The 19,862-nt window shown below is 44.1% G+C and overlaps 1 protein-coding gene and 1 long non-coding RNA gene across 3 annotated transcripts in view; one reads left to right on the top strand and one right to left on the bottom strand.

Moving 5' to 3' along the window:
- The window catches only part of LOC121482142, a 71,470-nt gene extending 51,820 nt beyond the window's left edge, over positions 1 to 19,650 (top strand). The window contains exons 1-3 of one of the 2 annotated variants that reach the window (XR_005985519.1): positions 16,533 to 16,587; positions 17,841 to 18,019; positions 18,546 to 19,650. This is a non-coding gene — a long non-coding RNA (uncharacterized LOC121482142). Of the gene's footprint in view, positions 1 to 16,532; positions 16,588 to 17,840; positions 18,020 to 18,545 lie in introns of those variants that run through there. The other variant, XR_005985518.1, reaches the window with a different exon arrangement.
- Positions 1,347 to 17,936, bottom strand: ST8SIA3 (ST8 alpha-N-acetyl-neuraminide alpha-2,8-sialyltransferase 3). Its single transcript, XM_041739979.1, has 4 exons — positions 17,758 to 17,936; positions 16,223 to 16,345; positions 13,203 to 13,760; positions 1,347 to 10,659 (listed from the first exon to the last, which is right to left on the bottom strand). Exons 1-4 carry the CDS (start codon positions 17,934 to 17,936, stop codon positions 10,377 to 10,379), a joined length of 1,143 nt encoding a protein of 380 aa, XP_041595913.1. The 3' UTR covers positions 1,347 to 10,376.
- Positions 19,651 to 19,862: the final 212 nt, after the last annotated feature.

Here is a 19,862-nt window from a genome sequence, read left to right as displayed (position 1 = left end):
TCCTAGGACAGTTCACTCACTCAGTCAACAACTATTATTATTCTCAGTGCTATCTGAGGCAGCACAGTCAGCAGAGGGAGGACTTTTGGTGTCTGTGGTGTAGGCATAAAGATGAGCAGGGAAATAAAGAGAAGTGACACATAGACTCTCTGGCCATCCATCCATCCATCCATCCATCCATCCATCCATCCATTCATCCATCCATCTAACAAATATCAATTGATAGCTTACTAAGTTCCCAGCACTGTTCTCAGCACTGGGAGATACAGTGTGATTAAGATAAGCAAAGTTACCTACTTTGTAGAAGGTAGAGCTTATAGTAAGTGAGAGACACAGACAATGGAATAATTGAACACTGTCATTTCAAACAAGGAAAGAAAATGCTGGGGCCCATATGTGGCTCAGTGGGTTGAGCATCTGACTCTTGGTTTCGGCTCAGGTCATGATCTCGGGGTTGTGGGATGGAGCCCTCTGTCAGGCTCTGTGCTCAGCCTGCAGTCTGCTAGAGAGTCTCTCCCTCTCCCTCTGCTCCTCCCACTGCTCATGCTCTCTCTCTCTCTCTCTAAAATAAATAAAATCGGGGTACCTGGGTGGCTAAATCAGTTAAGCATCTGCCTTCAGCTCAGGTCATGGTCTCCGAGTCTTGAGGTCAAGCTTCATGTTGGGCTTCCTGCTAAGCAGGGAGTCAGGTTTCTCTCTCTCTCCCTCTTCCTCTGCCCCTACCTCCTGCTCATTCTCTCAAATAAATAAATAAAAATCTTTAAAAAAATTTAAAAATTGTTAAGAAACAAGGAAAGAAAATGCTATGAAGAAAAATAGAACCATGCAAAGGGATGGAGGCTGATGGGGGGCATTCAGGGAAGGCTCTATGAGAAGGTGGCCTGAAGAGAGACCAAAATGGGGTGAAGAGGCAAGAGCCCTGGACCAAGCGTCAGGCTGCAATCTCATTCTAACTCCACCACTGACTGTGCGACATGGACCAAGTTCCTTAGTGTCCCTTTCTCACCTGATTATTGATTAAATAAAATGATGTGTGTGACTGTACATTCAAGACAGATGTATTATTATTAATAATGTTTAAGGCCTGTTGCACGATTTGCATAAAGGATAGTGTGTGGGAGTGCTTTTACTGTTTGCTGCTAGTTCATGGCTGAAACAGCCAAGCCCAATCTTCCTGGAGTGGTACAAATCTCCAAGAAGTTTTTAAATCTCCTCAAAACCTAGGGAATGAGAAAAAAAAAAAGAGGGTGCACTTAATCTCTGCATTGGATGGAGTGTGTTAGTGGGTGGTGAGGGGGTGGGGGTCTTCCAGACAGGACAGAGACAACCAGCAGTGTTCTCCAATGCACAGTAGAACAGTTTATTTAAAAACAATGCATTCAGTACTGTGTTTGGCACACGAGGCAGTGAGGCAGGTACATTCACACTCAACAGGTATACAAGTAGGGAGCCGTCGAAGCAAATCATTGTGTTTTCGTCACAAACTACAGTCACAATATACACACGATTACCTCTACTAAAGAAAGATGGTCATCCTTGTTGACCAAGAAGGCGGAAGATATTTACATGTTCCTCAGTCCAGCCATGCTGACTCCTCTCAGGTCTCCAAGGCCCTGTCCGTCTGGCACCATGTTTCTCAGGGCAGCTGAGGCCACCTGTCACGGGAGATGGGAGTCCGATCCTAAGGGCCGCAGCTTCTCCCAAAGAGCGAGAGTGCTTCTGATGTAGTTGAGAAGGAGTGAAGTCTTCGATGCCAGTCTTTCAGCATAAAATGGCATTTTCCAAAATAAATGCATCATCAAGTATGTGAGGGGAGGGCTCTATGGTTATGACAATATAAGAAGCATTTATTTTCCCTGACACATGCTTCTTGCTCATTTCTTTAATAACTTACATTCACTGTTCTCCCACCTTTTGGTTTCATCCTTACTCTGAAAAAAGTTTTTGTTCCTCATTCTACATTGGCATAACATGCTTTAAAGAGATACTGAGATGAAGTGGTGAAACCAAGTAGGTCAAGTGAGAGAAGATATCACAAACATTCTTTTGTCTTGACTTCTGATTTATGCTTTACAATGGATTGTCAGCTTCCCTTCTAAAGAATGGAGGCAGCTTGGTGTGCTGGAGTAGAATCAGTGGTCAGGAGACCCAGACTCTAACTGCAGTTAACTAGCTGGGCAGCTAAATCACTTCCTACTTTGTGGACCTCACCTGTTTCATCTCCATGCTGAAGATGTTGATCTGGAATCTAGACCTGAGATAATGTCTAGATCTGTGAAGTTCTGCTATGTTCGTAGTTGACTCTCCTATGTGAATAAACGATGCTGCATTGTGATGTTTCAATATTTTGTTCTGTGTCCTCGGAGAATTTCAGTGCTAATTGCTGATGCTTGGTGATAGGATCTAAATTCATCAATATAAAGTCCTACCAGGGCTCTTGGCCGGAAGGCTCCTTTTCTGCATAATAAGGGCTTAGATTTGGATTTTGAAATGTGGTTCAAGAGTGTTTAGACGTGGAGACCAATTGTTCTAAGTCTTGCAAAATGATCTAGATTCCAGATTTCAGAGGAAAACCTCCCTTTCCTTTTTGTAAGTACTTTAGTGACTTTGTTCCACATCTGCACATTGATCAAACTTCTCTCCTATTATCTACCAATTTTTCTAACCTACTTCCCTACCTCAAGATACTATGGGAGTGACTGGTTCCTCAAGGCTGATTTTGCTGTGAATTTGTTCATGACAAAATGGGGCCTGCTGTCAAATCCTTTCTGCTTGTGGCTATGGACTTATCTCTTTGGTGTCCAGAAAAAAGCCAGGGGGTGAAGGTATATTTTGTGCCCAGGCTGCATGCAATTTGTTGTGAATACAGAAAAGCATCTGAACATGTACCTGATTCATTTAAAACAAAATGTAGCGTATTCAGTATAAAGAAGCAAGCTCATTTCAATGACTACTAAGAAGTACAGAAAACAGAGGGATACCTTGGCCTTTCAAACATAAGATAGACAATGTTTAAGTTGAGTTTCAAACATTTGTATTCTAGAAATGCCTTACAGACCCTACAGGATATTTTACTACAGCAAGTAAAGTAGATTTTGCCTGTTATGATCTAATTTTGATTTACTACATAAAGAATAAAAGCCTATGTCCACTTATTATGTTTGAGGAATTAAATACATTTTTTCCCAGTATTGCCTTTCAAAAGATCTAATCAAATCCACCTAAGAATGATTTCCATCAGAAAAACCTTTAATTTGCAAACCAAACTTGTTCTGTGGCTCACCAGAGTATTTGGTTTCTAAACACTCTTGTTAAATGGGGCATTCACTTACAACTAGTGGGAGCACAACTGCTCAATGCCCAGGGGACTGCATGGTAGGTTCTTTCAAGGTCCAGCCTTACACTAGCATAGGTAGGGGCAAGGCATCACATGTTGCCTTCCTCACAACGTTTACCCAATGGTGTTCTTATTTGTGGTATTTATTGCCCTTCAGAAACTTTTAGGGGGGCAAAAAAAGTCTAGCCTGGTGCATATTCAAGCCTTGGGCATGAGGCTTAGCAGGTGTCCCTTAATGAAGTAAAGACATGTGAACCATGGAGCCTCTGCAGGTGTGGCGGGGCTAGCTAGGTAAGCTTACTGGATGTCTGTTCTTCTCCTGCTCCTGTGCAAGCGCTGATTTCTGGATGCTATGACGGAGAATGAGAAGCAAGTGGACAGGGAAAATTTGAGATTTGGGGAAACAGGCCATGGACTACAGGATATGAGAAAAGATCAGCTAAACATGGTTTCAACTGGCAGTTAAAGAATGTTTACCTGGAAGCTTGCCCTTAGAGATTAGAAAAACCATGGCTAGTAGTCTCCCAAAGTACTGAGTGGTGTGTGGAGAAGTTCCTAAGAGTCACATGGCTAGGAAATATTTTGAACACCTCAGGGTCCTTAGCCTCAAGGACCCAATAATATACTAAAAATTAGTAGATCTAACCAAAGTAGAAATGCCTCCTTGTGGGGAGGGGGCACTTGGGAGTTTCTCCAAAGCCACTGCCAGCCTCTCCCCTGTTTGGTACTCTCGGGCTCAGCAGCTGTTCAGGTGGTGCTGTGCTGGAGCTCCTGAAAACATGTTGTTACATGTTCAGCTGGTTGACATAAAGTTAGTAGCTTGAAACCGTCTATGTTGAGAATATTTATACCACGGAAATTGGCAAGAGCTACACATCAGGGTGCCACCTTTTCCAGATCCAGTTGTGAAATATTTAGCAGCACACCAAAGAGCCGCAATTGTCTCTGACTCCCACAGAAAGAAAATCAAAGGAGCCCTTCAGTAACTCTGATGATTAAAGGCATGTGCACAGTTATCAAAAGGAACCTGGCCGAAACTTCATTAGCATGGTGGCACCTTATTCGACAGAGGCTGATACAGGGCAGCCAGTGACAACTGGTTCAGTTGGTCTTAGAATTTTATACTCAGTCTTAGAATTTTAACTCCTTGAATTTCCTTTTTTGATTGGTTTCATTTTAACCTGAGGATCTTTGCATTTTGCGCATAGCCTGTAGGTTAAGAAATCAGACCCCTTTAGGAATATTTTAGGCTCTGGGAATGACATCCAAGTAGAATCTGAATGAGTCATTTAACTTCCCTGCTTCTCAATCTATCTATTTGTAAAGACGAATGACCTGAGATCTACCTCTCCTTTTGAAATATCAAAAGCGAAATATAGAGAGCTGGCCTTGGGGTAAAGTATATTAAAGCTATGTCCCTCACTCCGACTGTCTTCAAGCTTGAATCCATTCTGACTAAATTAACCAGTTACTATTTGCTTACAAATTAGTGACAGGTCAATTCAGCCAAAACAGTTGAATAGTTGAATCACTAAGACTGTGTCTATATCGCCATGTATTATGATAACTTCAAGGAACAGATGTGATACTAATTGCATGAGGAGTGATAAGCATTCAGCTACTTTGTTCAAAATGGTATATATGACTTTGCTATATATTATTTGTTTTCAAATGCTGGAGACCTCAGAATTACCTGGGAATCTTTATAAGCTTAGCTTATCCTAGGACATTCTGAGTCAAAGGTCTGGGGTGGGGAGCAAGAGTTGTGTTTTAAAGAGCTCCTCATGTCATACAGCTTTGTTTGCTGGTGGATCAGCAGCATGATCCAGGTCCTAACCCCATAACCCTATTGTAATCTTAGATTGGCGTCAGCTTTTCTGTGACAGGCTCTTCACTGTGATTTCACTGTAATTAACAACATGAGAATGGGCTTCATTGAGGATAACAACATCTGTTAAAACACGTATCTTCAATAATAAGTCATCACAATAAAAACAAATTTTAGGATATACTGTGTAATACAATAATGACATTCTAAAATGTTTCCCATTTCAAACGTTAAATCTGTGTGGCAAAGCAATCAGAATGTGGGAGAGGCATATTTAGTTATTTTGATCCTTGGTGTCAATTCACCTGTGGCCTTGATTAATTGGGCCACAGAGCCCAGGTACGTCAGTCAGGTGGCCCAGAGCCTCTAACTCTCTGGCACCTGCGATGCTCCATCTGAGGTTTTAGCCACATACACACGGTCCCAACAATCTTTGTAAGCAAAAGCACAGTTATGCATATTCTGGGAGAAGGAGAGGCTACACAGATACTTTTGCCTAGCACATTTAAACAATTTGAAGAATGGGATTTAAGGATCCAGATTTATATAGAAAATTGTTTGGCCTGTTATTTTGCACCAGAAGACTCAGCTCAACATTATTCATTATTCGCATCTTAACATATTAAACCAATGCAATGATGCAAAGTCGGCTGTTGAAATTACTTGCAATGTGGAAGGCATTGACAAAAGTTATTCCTTACCTCAACAGGCCCCAGCTGAAAATAATACACATGGAGCAAAACAACAAGTGAACTTTTCTTGGTTTAAATAAACTGAATACGAATTTTCAAAAGAAGTACATAACTGTTCTCAGGATTCAGCGTTTAAATTGTGCATATATATTGCTAAAACCAGGTTTTATAAAGTGGATATTGAATTACTAGATGAGATTCTAGCTGTCAACTGTGAACTGTCAGTAACTAAATTGTGATTTACCAGAATCATGATTTGCCAAGGGGGTTTTCTCTCATTTCAGGGAAGAATACAGGTTATTATCAGTGGACGTTGTATGCTTAGGCACCATCTCCCTTACTGTTCTACACTGACAAATAAATACTTTTTTGGGGGATGGGGGAGAATAAATTTTCCTCCTTTACAGTGTACTTTCTGTGCCATGAGGACCCCGGACTAAAATACTTTCTTTTTGGGCCCATCTTCATTTTATGCTGGTAAAGGAGGAGATGGAGAGTCATAAATTTTCCTACTGATTATCTATGTAATCTTGGGAAAATCATTTAGCCTGTTTCTCCAGTTCTCATTTGTAACGTCAAGGATTAGGACTATAGAAGTTAAAAGGCTCTTCCATTTCTGGTATCCTATGGTTCTACAATTCTGTCCCTGCTTCCCCTGACCTCAGGTCAACCTTTCTTTGCTCTTTAAGAGTGCCCAATAACTACTGCTTAGCCCAAAGTCATAAGAAATGCTCTTCCATTCCTTAGCTTCCCCATCATATTAGGTTAGTCATGGCACTCACATTCGTGGATAACTGGAGGCCCGGACACAAGGAGGCTGGAAGACCCTCTCCCCTCGCACGTCCTGGCTGGCAGCCCCATGGTCATGTGCATGACATCAAGGTCATAGGCAGATGGTACGGCAGTCACAGTCAGCACTGCTAGGCACACACCACTACTAAACATACACCACTTTTACAATGGTCAAGGACACTTAAGACACAGAAGCAAAAGCAGAGGAACTATAAATGTTTTAATCATCAGGTATGGGAAAGATTTCTGGGTCTGGGAGGAATTCTTAATACCTCATTTTAGCTCTCTATCCCCTGTTTTAAATATCTGCACATGATTCCCAGAATAATCCATGAAAGCTGGTTGGTGGACTGGCATTAAGCTGGTCACTAAATGTTTGTGGGTTTTTTCCTCCTCTGCAACTGAATTGGTCATTGTTGTAGGTATCATATGTAGATGGCTTGGAGGGCTGTATGGTGAAATTTATCCCAACATCTGAGGGTGGATTCTGGTGTGAGTATCCCAGAAGAGGAGAGGGTCTGACAAAAGGATGTACTTAACCTGGAACCAATAAAGCAAGGACAGTGCAAAAACCAGGGGTTTGTATCTGAGTTGAATCAGGAGCGGGGATTCAATAGTTCTGGATCTTCCTGTTTCACTGCTCTTGACTGCAAAGGCCCGGGAGTTCCAGTTACTTACACCACTGCCTTTCTAATCAGGACTCATGGGACCCGCCAACCCTCTGGTCGTGACAGTGGTTATATAGATTTGATCTTTGAAACAGTCTTTAAAAACAACAAGAGATTATATATGATCAGCTAGCGGCTGCGTTTCTCTGTGCTGGAACTATTATAGGTCAAGGGCACAATTAACAAAAGTAACAGTAAAAGCTGCCATATATCGAGTGCTTACTATATGCTGAAAACTGGGGTAGATGGTTTACCCACATTCGCCACCTAATTTTTCCAATAGGAGGGATGTAGGCTGTGCAGAAAGAATTTGTGAGAACTGTGGTTAACCCCTATGGCAGGGCTTGGGGTTTTCTTCAGAGATTTTTGAAGAAAAGGGAAGGGTGGTCTTTTTGGATCAGTTCCAGGAAATCCTGCCTGGAAATGGGATAAGACTGATCTCTAAGCCTTCTGTTCTGAGAAACAAGCCTGTTTTCTCAACATTCTGAGTTCTTGTGAAGGCAGCAGATGAAATGATGCTGGAAAAAGTCCCCTTGTTCTGAAGTTAAGATGGAACCAAGAGTGATGCGAGATGTTTTCCTGAACTTAAAAAGACCTCCCCAAAACAACAGCAGCAACAAAAAACAAAACAAAACAAAAACCAAACCAAACCAAACCAAACAAAACAAAACCCAAATGGCATTATGATGAGGTCTACTTTAAAAGTCCACATAGAACAATGAACTGTTTTTAGGGATTCTGGTCTTTTGCTCTCTTAATCTGCCTGGTTCTACGTGTCTACATATTTATATTTAGTGAAATCTAATGGGCACATTGGGATTAAAACTCCAGAGTCAGGATCTGGCCCATGTAACATTGGCATTAATATCACTTAGCTGTAACCAAATGAACTAAGTGCTTAGGAAGAGCCAACTAAACACTTCTGTCAGTTATCAATCTCACAGCGATCCTAACAGAGCACAGCATGAACACTGGAGCACTGTCTTCTTTAAAGTGATAGGGAATAAGCATGGGGTGGTTTTGATGCCCATCTAATGATACCAGTGAATTTAAAGTTTTTTTTTTTTCCATCTATACTCTAATTATTTCAAGTATTGAGCTTTGTTAGTATTTCCCCTTTTGAAACATCCATTCCTGTCTCTTCCTGTTTGGATTGCCATTCATATAGCATTGTAAAATGTGTCACAATTGGTAACACATTTGAACCTGTATGGTTTTTCTTTCACTAGTTAACATCTGGATCTATGTAAGCTGCTCCAGTTAGCTTTCTGGAAAAAAAAAAAAAAGAAAGCAAGACAGGACAGCTCCGCTTTAGGACCAGGAGGCAGATGAGCATCAGAACTCTGTCTTCTCTTATTGTATTTGGTTTAATTTGCGGCATGATTATACCTTCCCAAAGAGGGACAGTGAGCTGATGACTGAACAACAGCAATTATTTTAAACAGCATTGTAACATTACAAGCAATCTAGGATGAGATTTCTGGAAAAGAACAAGCTACCCCACCCAGATGTATTACAAATGTGCTTGACTGGCATTTGGAAAGAAGAAAAAAAACTCTTATTAAAATTTAACATCAACTTGGCCAGACTTTGGGCTGAACTGGAAGAACAAAGTGCTGTTCAGTGAAAAGCCAGGGATGGGAGTGATGTGATTTCTACTTCTAAGGCTGAAATAATAAAAAAAGAGAATGGCCAACTAATTCCTTCATGGCAGGTCTACACAGTTCAAATTTCAAGTGTTATTTTGTACCAAATCTTGCTATTACCCAATGGCTTTTCCTTATGAAAGGCTTAATTTTTAGAGATACACAGATTTAGATATACAGATTTCAGTGGGAAAAGGAACTATCCACTGTCTATAATTGTTTTGAAGAGAACAGATGGTTCTGAGCGGTGCTGGTGGACACAATGATACTGAAGATGACCTCACCTCAGCACTATTCACATGGTGGCCTGTCCTGATCAACTCTGAATCTCCTACTTTGCTCTAACCCTCCTGGTTTGCAAAGACTCGGCACGGGCACCATAGTCACAATACTTTAGGTTAGACAGAGATTCCATAAAAACTTCTAAGCATTCTTCTTCCTTTTCCTCTATATGTTCCAGGCTCTTAAGCTGACTCATTGCGTTTATATTCTGAGAGATTTCCCAGCCAAGTGCTTGGGTTGGGATTGTGGGAGGCACTAAACTCAGGCTGGAATGCCCTTGCCGATGTGGCAATAGAATGATTTGCCATAATGGCACTCATGTCAAGAGATGCAATCCCGCCCATGACATAAATTTTCTTTGTGTTAGTGAAAGATGCACTGCATTATATGCCACTCACCACAGAGGGACCACTCTGCTATAGAACGACTGCATGGACTAATGAGAACTTCCTAAGAAGCATTTCTTGTAAAAGTAATCATAAGGTGATCCATCATGATTTGGTCAGTTTGTCATGAAATATCAAAGTTACCCAGAGCCTTGAACACATCAAACAAGTACAAATGCAACACATACACGCAAAGCTAATTTAATATGATTCCTAGCAAATTATTAAACTCCACAGTGATGGGGCAAGGGGTTGTAGGGAAAGAGACCGAGAATGACAGAAATAGAGAGTGAGAGATGAGATATGCAAATAATTTTTTTTTTGTTTCCATTTTAAAGAGTCTGATCCCGCCCAGGCAAAACTGAAATCCTGCCCAAACTGGCCAGAGGCCTGTGACTATGAGGACTGTATCTCAAAGCTGCAGAAACTACAGCTCTAGTCCTCATAAAAAAGGGAGGCAGTTTATTATCAAAATACAAACACGAAAATACTTCAAACCATTTCATTAGCAGCATAGTTCCAAATGCAACATTCCCTTTATCAATCAAGTTTAAATCATGTGGCTTCAACTCATTTGTCTTGCCAAGACCCTTAAAAGAGCAGTGCAAAAGAGGGAGAGAAGACATCTTTCCTTTTAAATGGCAGACAATCTTTATAAGGAATTCTCTAGGGTTCTATTCTGAAGACTATTCCATTTGATTTGGGGCACTTTTTAAATGGCCATTTGGCACTTCTGTTCAGAGTCTTAGGCACAGTGTGACAGAGTCAGCTTGGTGAGCCCTTCCCCATGCATTCGGTACAGCAGCTGGAACTCAGCAGGCAGCTGGTGTGATTCCTGCCACTTGGTGGTAAATTTGGTTCCTTTTTTGTCATAGTAATGGTATGGAAGATCTTCCCTTGTGTTGGGGTCAAATCCAAAAGGCCAGAATCCATACAAGTGGATCTCTTCACATATTGCTGATGCAAGGGTGTACATAAGAATACCTGTGCTCAGCCGTTTGGGTGACAAATGTTTGTTTTTCCAGTACCTGTGGAATAATAAGTACATGTGGATTCAGAGGCCAGTGCTGGTTTCAATCAGAGAAGGTCAATATGACTGGGCCAGGAGATGGATTTGTACATGTAACTGAAATAGTACTTGCCTTTTCCACCCTCCCCTCCCCTCCCCCTAATAGTACTGGCTTTGAATCTATCTTTTAGACTACAGAACACCTCTGGGCAGGACTGGCTACATAATTTGTGAGACCCAGCATAAAATGAAAATGTGGGCCCTTCCTTCAAAATTCACTGAGATTTTCAAGAGGGTGATAGCAGAGCATTAAATCAAGTACTGGACCCTTCTGAGCACAGCTTCTGTGTGACTGACTGTACAGGCTGTACATGTCTGATGCCAGTCCTACCTCTCGGTTGTCCTAAGGAGTGGTGGCTCTGACTCGCTGGTGACAACGCAGAAGGCCAGGAATGAGAATGACTATTGTTTCTCATAGTCATTAACCTAAGGGCACCTCCTGTGTCACTCTCTTACCCTAGAGATTAAATCTTTCTTATTTGGTCTGGAGAGAGTGTGGGGATTTATTTTTCTGTACCTTCTTATAAAAAAAATAATATTCTCTGTTTCTTTGTTTACTAGCTAGGAGCTCCAGAGCCCTTCTTAAGCATGCCGGGGTCTAAGAAAAATATTTAAACACTTTCTGAATTAAAAAAAAAAGTTAAATTGTGGCTATTTTCCCTTCCATATTTATACAGTAGTTTGAAACCTTCCTACCTATACTACCACATATTTGAGAGTGCTGGTGTGTGTGTGTGTGTGTGTGTGTGTGTGTGTGTGTGTGTGTATCATTAGCTATGCAGGCAAAATTAAACTGTTCATGAATCAAGTTTCTATGGACTGTATTTCCTTTGAGTTTTCATTGAAGCAAGGTATTTGGTTCAAGCCCGAGTGACGGTGAAGAATTATGGCTAACTCCACGGTCCTTCTGAAAAGCTGGGGGCAGGACAGGCCACACAGGCCAATTTCCTGAAGTTTCTAAGCATGTGTAGTTCCTTCTTTACTACTTGAAAGCTTCATACATAGATCTTTCCCCATTCCAGTTGAAATTTAAAAGTTTAGTCTTGGCTTTTCTTACCTAGGAAGTTAGAATGACTTCTGACAATTCTTTTGGTATGGCTGAACTTAAATAAAGCAAGAGGGGAGCAAAAGGATGTGGTCAAAAGACCAGAGGAGGACAGATTAGTGGAGGGCCTGGCTTCTAATTCTGTTTCTGCCCATTTTGGGCAGTGACATTGGGTAAATAGCTCCTTTTCTTTGTACCTCAGTTGATTCATCTTTAAACTTAGGAGTTGGGCTACATTACCTCTCAAAAAAATGACGATACATCTTGGGAAACTAGGATAGTCCCAAATTTTATTATCCTGTTGTCATTATTAATAGCACCCTCTTTCTCTCAAAGACAAAGTTCCAGTTTAGACTATATATTATGATCCTAACCCTACCTGTTAGATATATACCACTTTATTAGATGATAATTCCTCCTTCTGTGAGAGGTCAACTAAACAGATCTTAAGTTTGGGAGACTTTAGAGGATTATAGGATGGAGATAAAAATCTTTAGAAATCCCTGGTTACCAGTCCTCCCAGAACTCATTTTAACTCATAGGACTATCTGGACAGTATGTTAGGACACGGAGGCTATTTGTAGACAGGAAATTAGAGTTGAGGCAGTTTCCTCAGATGATTTAAAGAAAAAAACCTTACAATCAATTTTGCTTTATAAAATTCCCTGGACAGGGGCTCTGAATTCTGACTACACATTAGAATCATCTGGAGAGTGATTAAGAAAAACAGATATGTGGGCCTTCCCCCTTCCCCCTTCCAGATAAATTTACATTAGAATTCCTTGAAGTAGAAACAAGCAACAGTATTTTTAAAAGTTCTCCAGGTGATTCTAATGTACAGTCAGAGTTAAGATTCATCAGAATAGACCAAAAAAAAAAAAAATGAATTTCTGGTCAATCTCTCTATCAAATTATAAGGCATAACAACAAGCTCATAAGATACCCTTCACATGTTTTGGCACTGAAATCCCAAATGATAAAGGCTGATTATACAATTTATGATTTTCTAGTCTTGGACATCGATAAAACACCCAAATATCAAATAAAAAGGGACATTTTAAGTCAATTGCATAATTTTTTAGAAAACTACTTGGTTTGTCTAATTTTGCCATTGGCATTATCGGGGCCTAGCTATCCATTTAAAGAAAATTCTTGATTTTTGATGATTTCCATGACTGCCTGTCAGGCTTACCACCAAGATAGGAGACAGGAGGGAATAGAGAGGGGAGACCAATGAAACACCAATTTCCCCATTTGGCACTTGTTACCAGCTGGGGGTAGAAGATAGAACTTCTTGCCTAGAATGATTCATTCTTTCATTACAAAAACATAAGAGTTTGCCCTAAAGTGCTAAGCTAACAACAAGTAACTAATCAGATACCTCCCACCCCCAAGAGATTACAATATTGATTTGCCATCTGGTGGGGTAAGACTTAAAGGCAATAAAATATACACACCTGTTGACATGTTGCATTATATTTCCAGGCCAAGCCAATTGGACCTTTAACTGACCTCTGTGTTCAACAAAAAAGTCAACTAATGTCCTGGTAACAGTTGCTGAAGTGTGGAAGAAAAATGCAGGGATCCAAAGAATGGCCCCATCGAGCTTTTTTAAACTGAGGAAAAAGTTGTTACGGTCCTGAATGGTCAAAAGATTGTTGTAATATTTTTCCAGAATGCTGGGGTTGAAGGTGGTAAGGTTGGTTTTCCTTCCAACATCTCTTTGGAAAGCCTCCGTAGGGGCAAAATTGCAACGGAAAACAAAATCTGACTTATCTATTTCTTGTCCACACCGGCTCCCTGTCAGGATCCCACTATTTCCAACCACAGCACAGATATTAAAATGCTTATTCACAATGGGAGATACATCTGGAAGCAGTGATCGGAAGTTATTGCTAATAGAGAAAACATATTTATGGCTGGAATAATCATAGTGCATCAGTTGTCCGATCCGAACACTATTCTTGGTCAAAGAAAAATTTTTTATTACATCGACATGCTGAAGAATTTCTTGCCTAAAATGAAAAGAAATTCATTAAATGCATCCCATTCAAAAGAACTGATTTCCATCTTATGTCTTATGCTGCCATTCCATTCAGACAAGAATCATAGGTACATCGTATCCAAGAAAGATTATACATTCATAGTGATTGTGGTTGTTGGGGAAAAGACTGCTTCAGAATCCACAGACATGCTAATTTCTCAGCCAAGTTATGGATGTAATCCTTCAAGGCTTATCAGTGGTGTAACTTACAGTTCTAGCTGCCATTCTTTGGTTTTCTATTCCACGTGAAAAGTATATTTGATCAAGGAGGAGGCATAGGCCAAACTATGTCAGAAAATACAGGGAGACAATTTACACAGGCTCCAAACAGCTCACATGAATGCACAAACACTGGTGACTTAGAGTTTGTAACTAGGGACTACTTGCTTGCTATTGGACTGCAGTGTTCAAGGAATATCAAATATCGCTGGTATCCAAATAAGAGCCAAACAGATATGAGTCAGTATAGTACTATCTATTATTAAAATATGGAAATGGTAGTATCAGTGAGTGTAGTTGAATATTTAATAGAAATGAGATGATAATCTCATTAAGGTCCTTTGAATAATGAAACAGGAGTATTTTTCTGCTTGATTGTATAGAAACACAATTTAGCTGGAGTAACCTAATCCTTAGAAAAAGAGGCTATGGTAAACGCTGAAAATGTGTGTATATTCTAAGAATTCAGAGGATAAACCAGGCAAGGGTGATACTTAGCACTAATTTCGGGTTGCCTTCATGTTGAACTTTAAGTAAAAGTAAGCATTTCCTCTTAAAGTTTCAGCTATTTAAAATATTTAAGAGAGACCAATAATATGTTACTTTGCTACTAGATTCTCTAATTCTTGGAATTCTCTAATTCTTTAATTCCAAGAAATCACAATGTGAATTTCCTTTATATTTTGCCTAAAAAATAAAAGGACTGAAGCTAAATGTTTTGTATATCATCACTTTACCTGGAACTCTATTTTAAAAAATATCTTCATTTGTCAAAGTATAAAGCAACATAAACTGAAAGCTTTAATCTAAAACCTCCAAAGTTACTGATACTGCTCTTTACAAACTATTCTTTACCTGTTATAAAGGTAAATTTAAAATGATATTGGGAAAATTAGAGCCTGTGAAATAGATGGATTGAAAGGAGAGAAGTTTTGAGAAGGAAATATTGTTCTGACTGGTCATGGCCTAGTGTGGGAAGAAAATTCTTATTCAGTTAGAAATATGTTTTGGGGAAGGTATTATGTATACTGGCATTAAAGTTTTCTGTGTTGTCTCTAGAACTTATATTGGCCTAGGAACTGAATAGTTTAAAAGAAAGGCACATCTGTGGTTTTAGAATTAATTATTGCCAGGGAGTAAATTTCTAATTAAGCAGCATTTAAAAAATTTTAATAATAATCACATGACTATATCGGCTTTTCACGTAAACAACATTTTCATGACACCATACATATCTAGTGAATTTAATTCTGTCATTAACTTAAAAAACAGTGCAGAAACCAGAAATGCTATGACCAAACACAACCCTCTAAATGAGTGGTAAAATGAATACGTGTAAAATAAGTATTCACACCCCTAATGAATACACTAGATGGCTCACATTCCATTTAGCAGCATAATAATCCCACCAACAAGGAAGGAGTAATGACTTATCTGGGGGTTGCTAAGAGGAGACCAGAATCACTCAAGATAAAAAATTTGAATAAATCTCATTCTTTCCCACCTCACACACACACACACACACACACAAACCCCATACATACACACACATAAACTCCCTCATGTACAAACAGGCTGTTATAAGACAACCTATAAAAATGATGTTGGATAGCTTTTATAATATGTTAAGGGCTATAAAGGTTTAATGAAAACAAATAGGTAAAACCAAAACAAAACCATACTTAGATACCTGCATATATTTAGGCTAAGATTTTTCACTAGTAATTGACAGGGGCAGATTATGGTATTTGCTGCTGCGTGTTTCAGGGTGCGACAATTCTATTTTATTACATTAAGAAATATTTTTTTCTTAGTGGGAGAATGAAATGCCTTAGGTGGTCTTTATGCAAATAACTTTTTATGTATGTATGTATGTATGTGTATATGTATGTATCTAGTAGATGGCTTTGGCAGTATTACCCATGCATGTTAACTGCAAATCATTGTGCTCAATTAAGCCCAAGTTAGGGAGGATATTGGAAATGTCTTTTTCTCTTCCATTCAAATTGGTCCTCTTGATGTTTTCGTTTTAGGAGAGGGCACTACATGAATAAAGAGGGGTTACCAATCAGCCTTTGTGCAGTCAGGCTGGGTAGGCAATGCAAATAACACCTCGGGATGAGGGGCAGATTTTACTTTTTTTTTTTTTTGCATTATTTTGTTTTGAACTCCAGAATTCAAAATCACCTTTCGGATCTTTTCCCCCTATCCTACCTTTGATGCAAAAACGCTGTCCGATTAAATGTCCACTTAGAAGGTTTCTCCTGGAGTTCGTGGGTCAGAGAATTCGTAATGGGCACAAAAGACGGATCTAGAAACTTCAGCGCAAACTGTGACCTGGAGAGGAGCACGAGTACACAGACAGGCGAGCTGGCCTCAGCTGGGGCGGCCAGGGGGCGGTTAGAGCCCCGGCGGCTGGGGCGGGGGGGGGGGGGGCGCGCACCTGGCGCACGCGCGGGCTGCATCCCGGCCGGGCCGCTCTCCTGCGGTCCCCTCTGGCTCCCACGCACGCCCGGGGCGGGGAGAGAGCAACCCAGGGAAATCCGCCTCCATTGTCCACCCCCGGTGCGGGAGAGACCGTAAGATGGCCGTCTGCGGAGAGCAGGGCCGGGAGCCGGGCCCGCGGCGCCGGGAGGGCCGGGCGTCAGCACCGCGGACAGCGCCCCCCCCCCCCCCCCCCGCCCCCGGGGCCGACGGGCCGAGGGTCGGAGAGAGGCCGAGGATGCCGGAGACCCGGGGCGAGCCGGGGGCGGCTCCGGCCTTAACCTCTTAGTTCCCGAGCCCCGCTGACTTCGCTCCCTGTCCCCGCCCGGGGACCCCCCCCGGGGGCCGCGAGCCTGCTCCGCTCTGTGCCGCGATCGGGCTTCCCTGGGCCGCGCGGACCACAGGTTGCACGCGGTGTGCGACCCCTGCCCGCAGGAGGGCCCCGGGAGAGCTCCTAAGGGTCACAGGAAGGCGCAGGGGCTCTCGAGGGGTCGCGCCGGGCTGCACCTGGCGCCTTCCCGGTGCAGCCCCTCGCCGGGGTGACCCGGACCGGGGCGAGGGCAGGCGGCCCCAAGGAGGCCCGCTTCCCGCAGGGGGCGGAGGGATCGCAGGATCCGGGAAAGGCCGTGGGGGAGGGGAGCGGGCAGCGGGAGGGGGGAGGGGGCGGGTGCCCGGAGGCCGCAGGGGGGGAGGGGAAATGCCCCGGGGGCTTCAGGGGCACAGGCCGCGCCGCGTTTGCTGGGGTGTGGGTGGGGGGAGAGGAGCGAGGACCGCGCCAGGGGAGTCCAGCGCCTGCGCCATTGAGGCCGCCCTGGGCCGCCGGGTCCGGCCGCCGAGCCCGCGGACGCCGCACCGGGAAGGCGCCCGGCTCAGCTCACGCAAGAGCATCTCCCCGGCTCGGCGCCCCCCTACACGCGCACACGCGCACACGCGCACACGCACACACTGCCTCTCCCTCCATCACCGTTCTCCTCAAACCCTCCCCCCATTTTTGAGATGGGGGAAGGGATGCCGAGGAGGAATAGCGAGAAATGCAATCCCATCGATTAGGGCCACGGCTTTTAGGGGCTTTGGTTCAAAAAAAAAAAAAAAAAAAAAGGACGGGGGGGGGGAGGGAGAATCAGAGAGGGGAGTGGAAGGACCACGCAGTTATCTCGCCCAAAGTGTCTCGGAGAAGCCGAAACACCCCTGCCCGGTTCCCGCTCCCCTCCCCTCCCCCTCCCCCACCAGGTACCCGAGGCCGCTCAGACCCGGCCCGCACTCACCGGAACCCCGCGTGGAACATGTACATTCGGGGCGCGCCCGGGTTGGCGTACTTGGGAGTGGTGAAGATGTTCTCCTTCTTCAGGGACACGTAGCTGATGAGCGACAGGATCAGCAGGGCGACGCTGAGCATGACCAGCCCCAGCACACTGGCGACCCGGGCCATTTTGCAGTGTCTCATCCCGGGCTGCGCCGGGATCAGGGGAGGCAGCGGAGCCGGCCCATGGAGCGGCGGGCGGCTCGCCCGCGTGCCAGCGTGTGCGTGTGAGTGTGTGTTCGCGCGCGCGTGTCGGCGCGTGTGGCGGGGGAGGGGGGCCGGGCCGGGGCGCCGCGAGGCCGGGGGGCGGGGGGCGGGGCGGGGGGCAGGAGCCCCGCGGAGAGCCGACCCGGGCAGGGCGGGTGCGGGAGGGTCTGCGCGGCGGCGGCGCGGGGGGGGGCGCAGGGTGGGGGCGTCCCCGGCCGCCGCTCAGGCTCCCCCGCGCGTGGCCCGCGCGCCTGCCGTCGCCGCCGCCGCCTGCAAGATGGATGTGGTTGGAATAACGCGACGGCTCGGTCTAAGCCCGGGGATTTAATTAAGGAGCCCTCATCTCCCAAATAAGCGGGGGGGGGGGCAAGGAGGGGAGCTGAGGCTGGAAGGCTGCAGCCCGCGTCACTGGGCCCCCCCGGCGAGGGTTGGCGCGACCAGGTGCCGTGGCCACACGGGAGCCCCGACTTGCTGCAAAGGACCCTTCGTTACTTTGTGACTGTGTTCAGGGTGGGGTGGTAAACAACTGCACTTGCCGTCCTGCAGGTTATTCAGCAGCTGCGCGCTTCTCCGAGACGCAGAGACAGCGCTTTCAGGAGGAGATACCCTTGCAAGCTCCTCTCCTCGGCACCGAGGCACCGCCCCGAGCCCCACCCCCACGGGGCCCAGCAGGCCGGCACCCCAGCAGGCCAGCACCCCAGCAAAGACGCCCCAACAGCTGCTGGGCCAGCCTGCCTTGTGAGCGCTTCAAACCTCCCTGGAATTTTCCAGAATCTCTCCCCCATCCACTTCCTGTGCCCATGACATACATTTCCCCCCCCCCCCTCTCTAAAAGATGGGCAGTGCCTAGCAAGGTTATGAGGTGAGCTGTGAGTGTGGAGGGCCTTGTTCTAGCATACAGCAGGTGGCCCGGCCCGGTTGACCAGGCCTGGAGCAGTGCTTCCTGATTTAACTCTACATTGCCCACTCTCCTGACCCATCCCCAGGGCCAGCTCTTGGGGATGGGCCTCCTGACAGCCCTGTGGGGGCCAGAAGCTAAAGGCACTATAAACTTTATAAATGCACAGAATTCTCTTGTGAAGGAGCTCAAGAACCAGGTAAGAGAGGCTGCCTCTAAGAGTGGAAGGAAAGCTCACCGCCTAACACTTTGCATTGCTTGACCTTCAGTTTTAGAATATTCGTATGTTGCCTGTTTTAATATTCATTGGAAATAAAAATTAATTCATTTTCAGTCAGGCTGCTGGATCCTGGGGCAACCCACATATTTCTTGAGTTCTGTTCTTTGCAATTAGCTTGTGGCCTCTTCCACTCTCGTATTGTGCTTAGCCTGGTCCTTCCAATACTGGTCAATAAGCACTAATGAAAGAAGCTGGAGGTGAGAAACTGGCCTCTGAGAACCTTTTCCAGTAAAGCAAATGGATACTTTCCGAGATGGTTATGATTTCTTTCTCTCCTGAACTTCTTGCTTTATGGACTCTGGTGGACCTAATGTTATGATCTCTCTCTGGACCTCAAATTCCTCAAAGGGCTGAACTCCTGGACTGTAAACTCCTGCAAAGCCAGGGCCCCATCTTCTTCCTTGCTACTTGCTCATACTGGCCAGGAATTGTCCCATGTAGAGGGCACACTTAATAAATATTTGAGAACTGAATAAGGTCCCCTGTGAAAAACACGTGTCCAGTTGTAGACAGTGGCATTGCAAATGTCTGTTTTCAATGAATGACAAAGGCAGTTGCTCATTTTTCACTCATAGAAGACATTTGATACCAAAATCTAAAAATGTGGAATGGGGCGCGTGGGTGGCTCAGTCTGTTAGGCATCCAGCTTTTGATTTGGCTCAGGTGGTAATCTTCGGTCAGGAGA

The sequence above is a fragment of the Vulpes lagopus genome, chromosome 24, assembly GCF_018345385.1.
Source record: "Vulpes lagopus strain Blue_001 chromosome 24, ASM1834538v1, whole genome shotgun sequence".
Classification (NCBI taxonomy): Eukaryota; Metazoa; Chordata; class Mammalia; order Carnivora; family Canidae; genus Vulpes; species Vulpes lagopus.
This window is presented reverse-complemented; position numbering and strand designations above follow the sequence as displayed.

Coding starts and splice junctions, on each gene's coding strand:
- ST8SIA3 (XM_041739979.1), bottom strand. CDS start 17,936: ATGAGACACTGCAAAATGGCCCGGGTCGCCAGTGTGCTGGGGCTGGTC. Junction 16,346..17,757: donor ATGTTCCACGCGGGGTTCCG/GTGAGTGCGGGC, acceptor GCTCCTCTCCAG/GTCACAGTTTGCGCTGAAGT. Junction 10,660..13,202: donor ATAATGCAACATGTCAACAG/GTGTGTATATTT, acceptor ATTATTCCACAG/GTACTGGAAAAACAAACATT.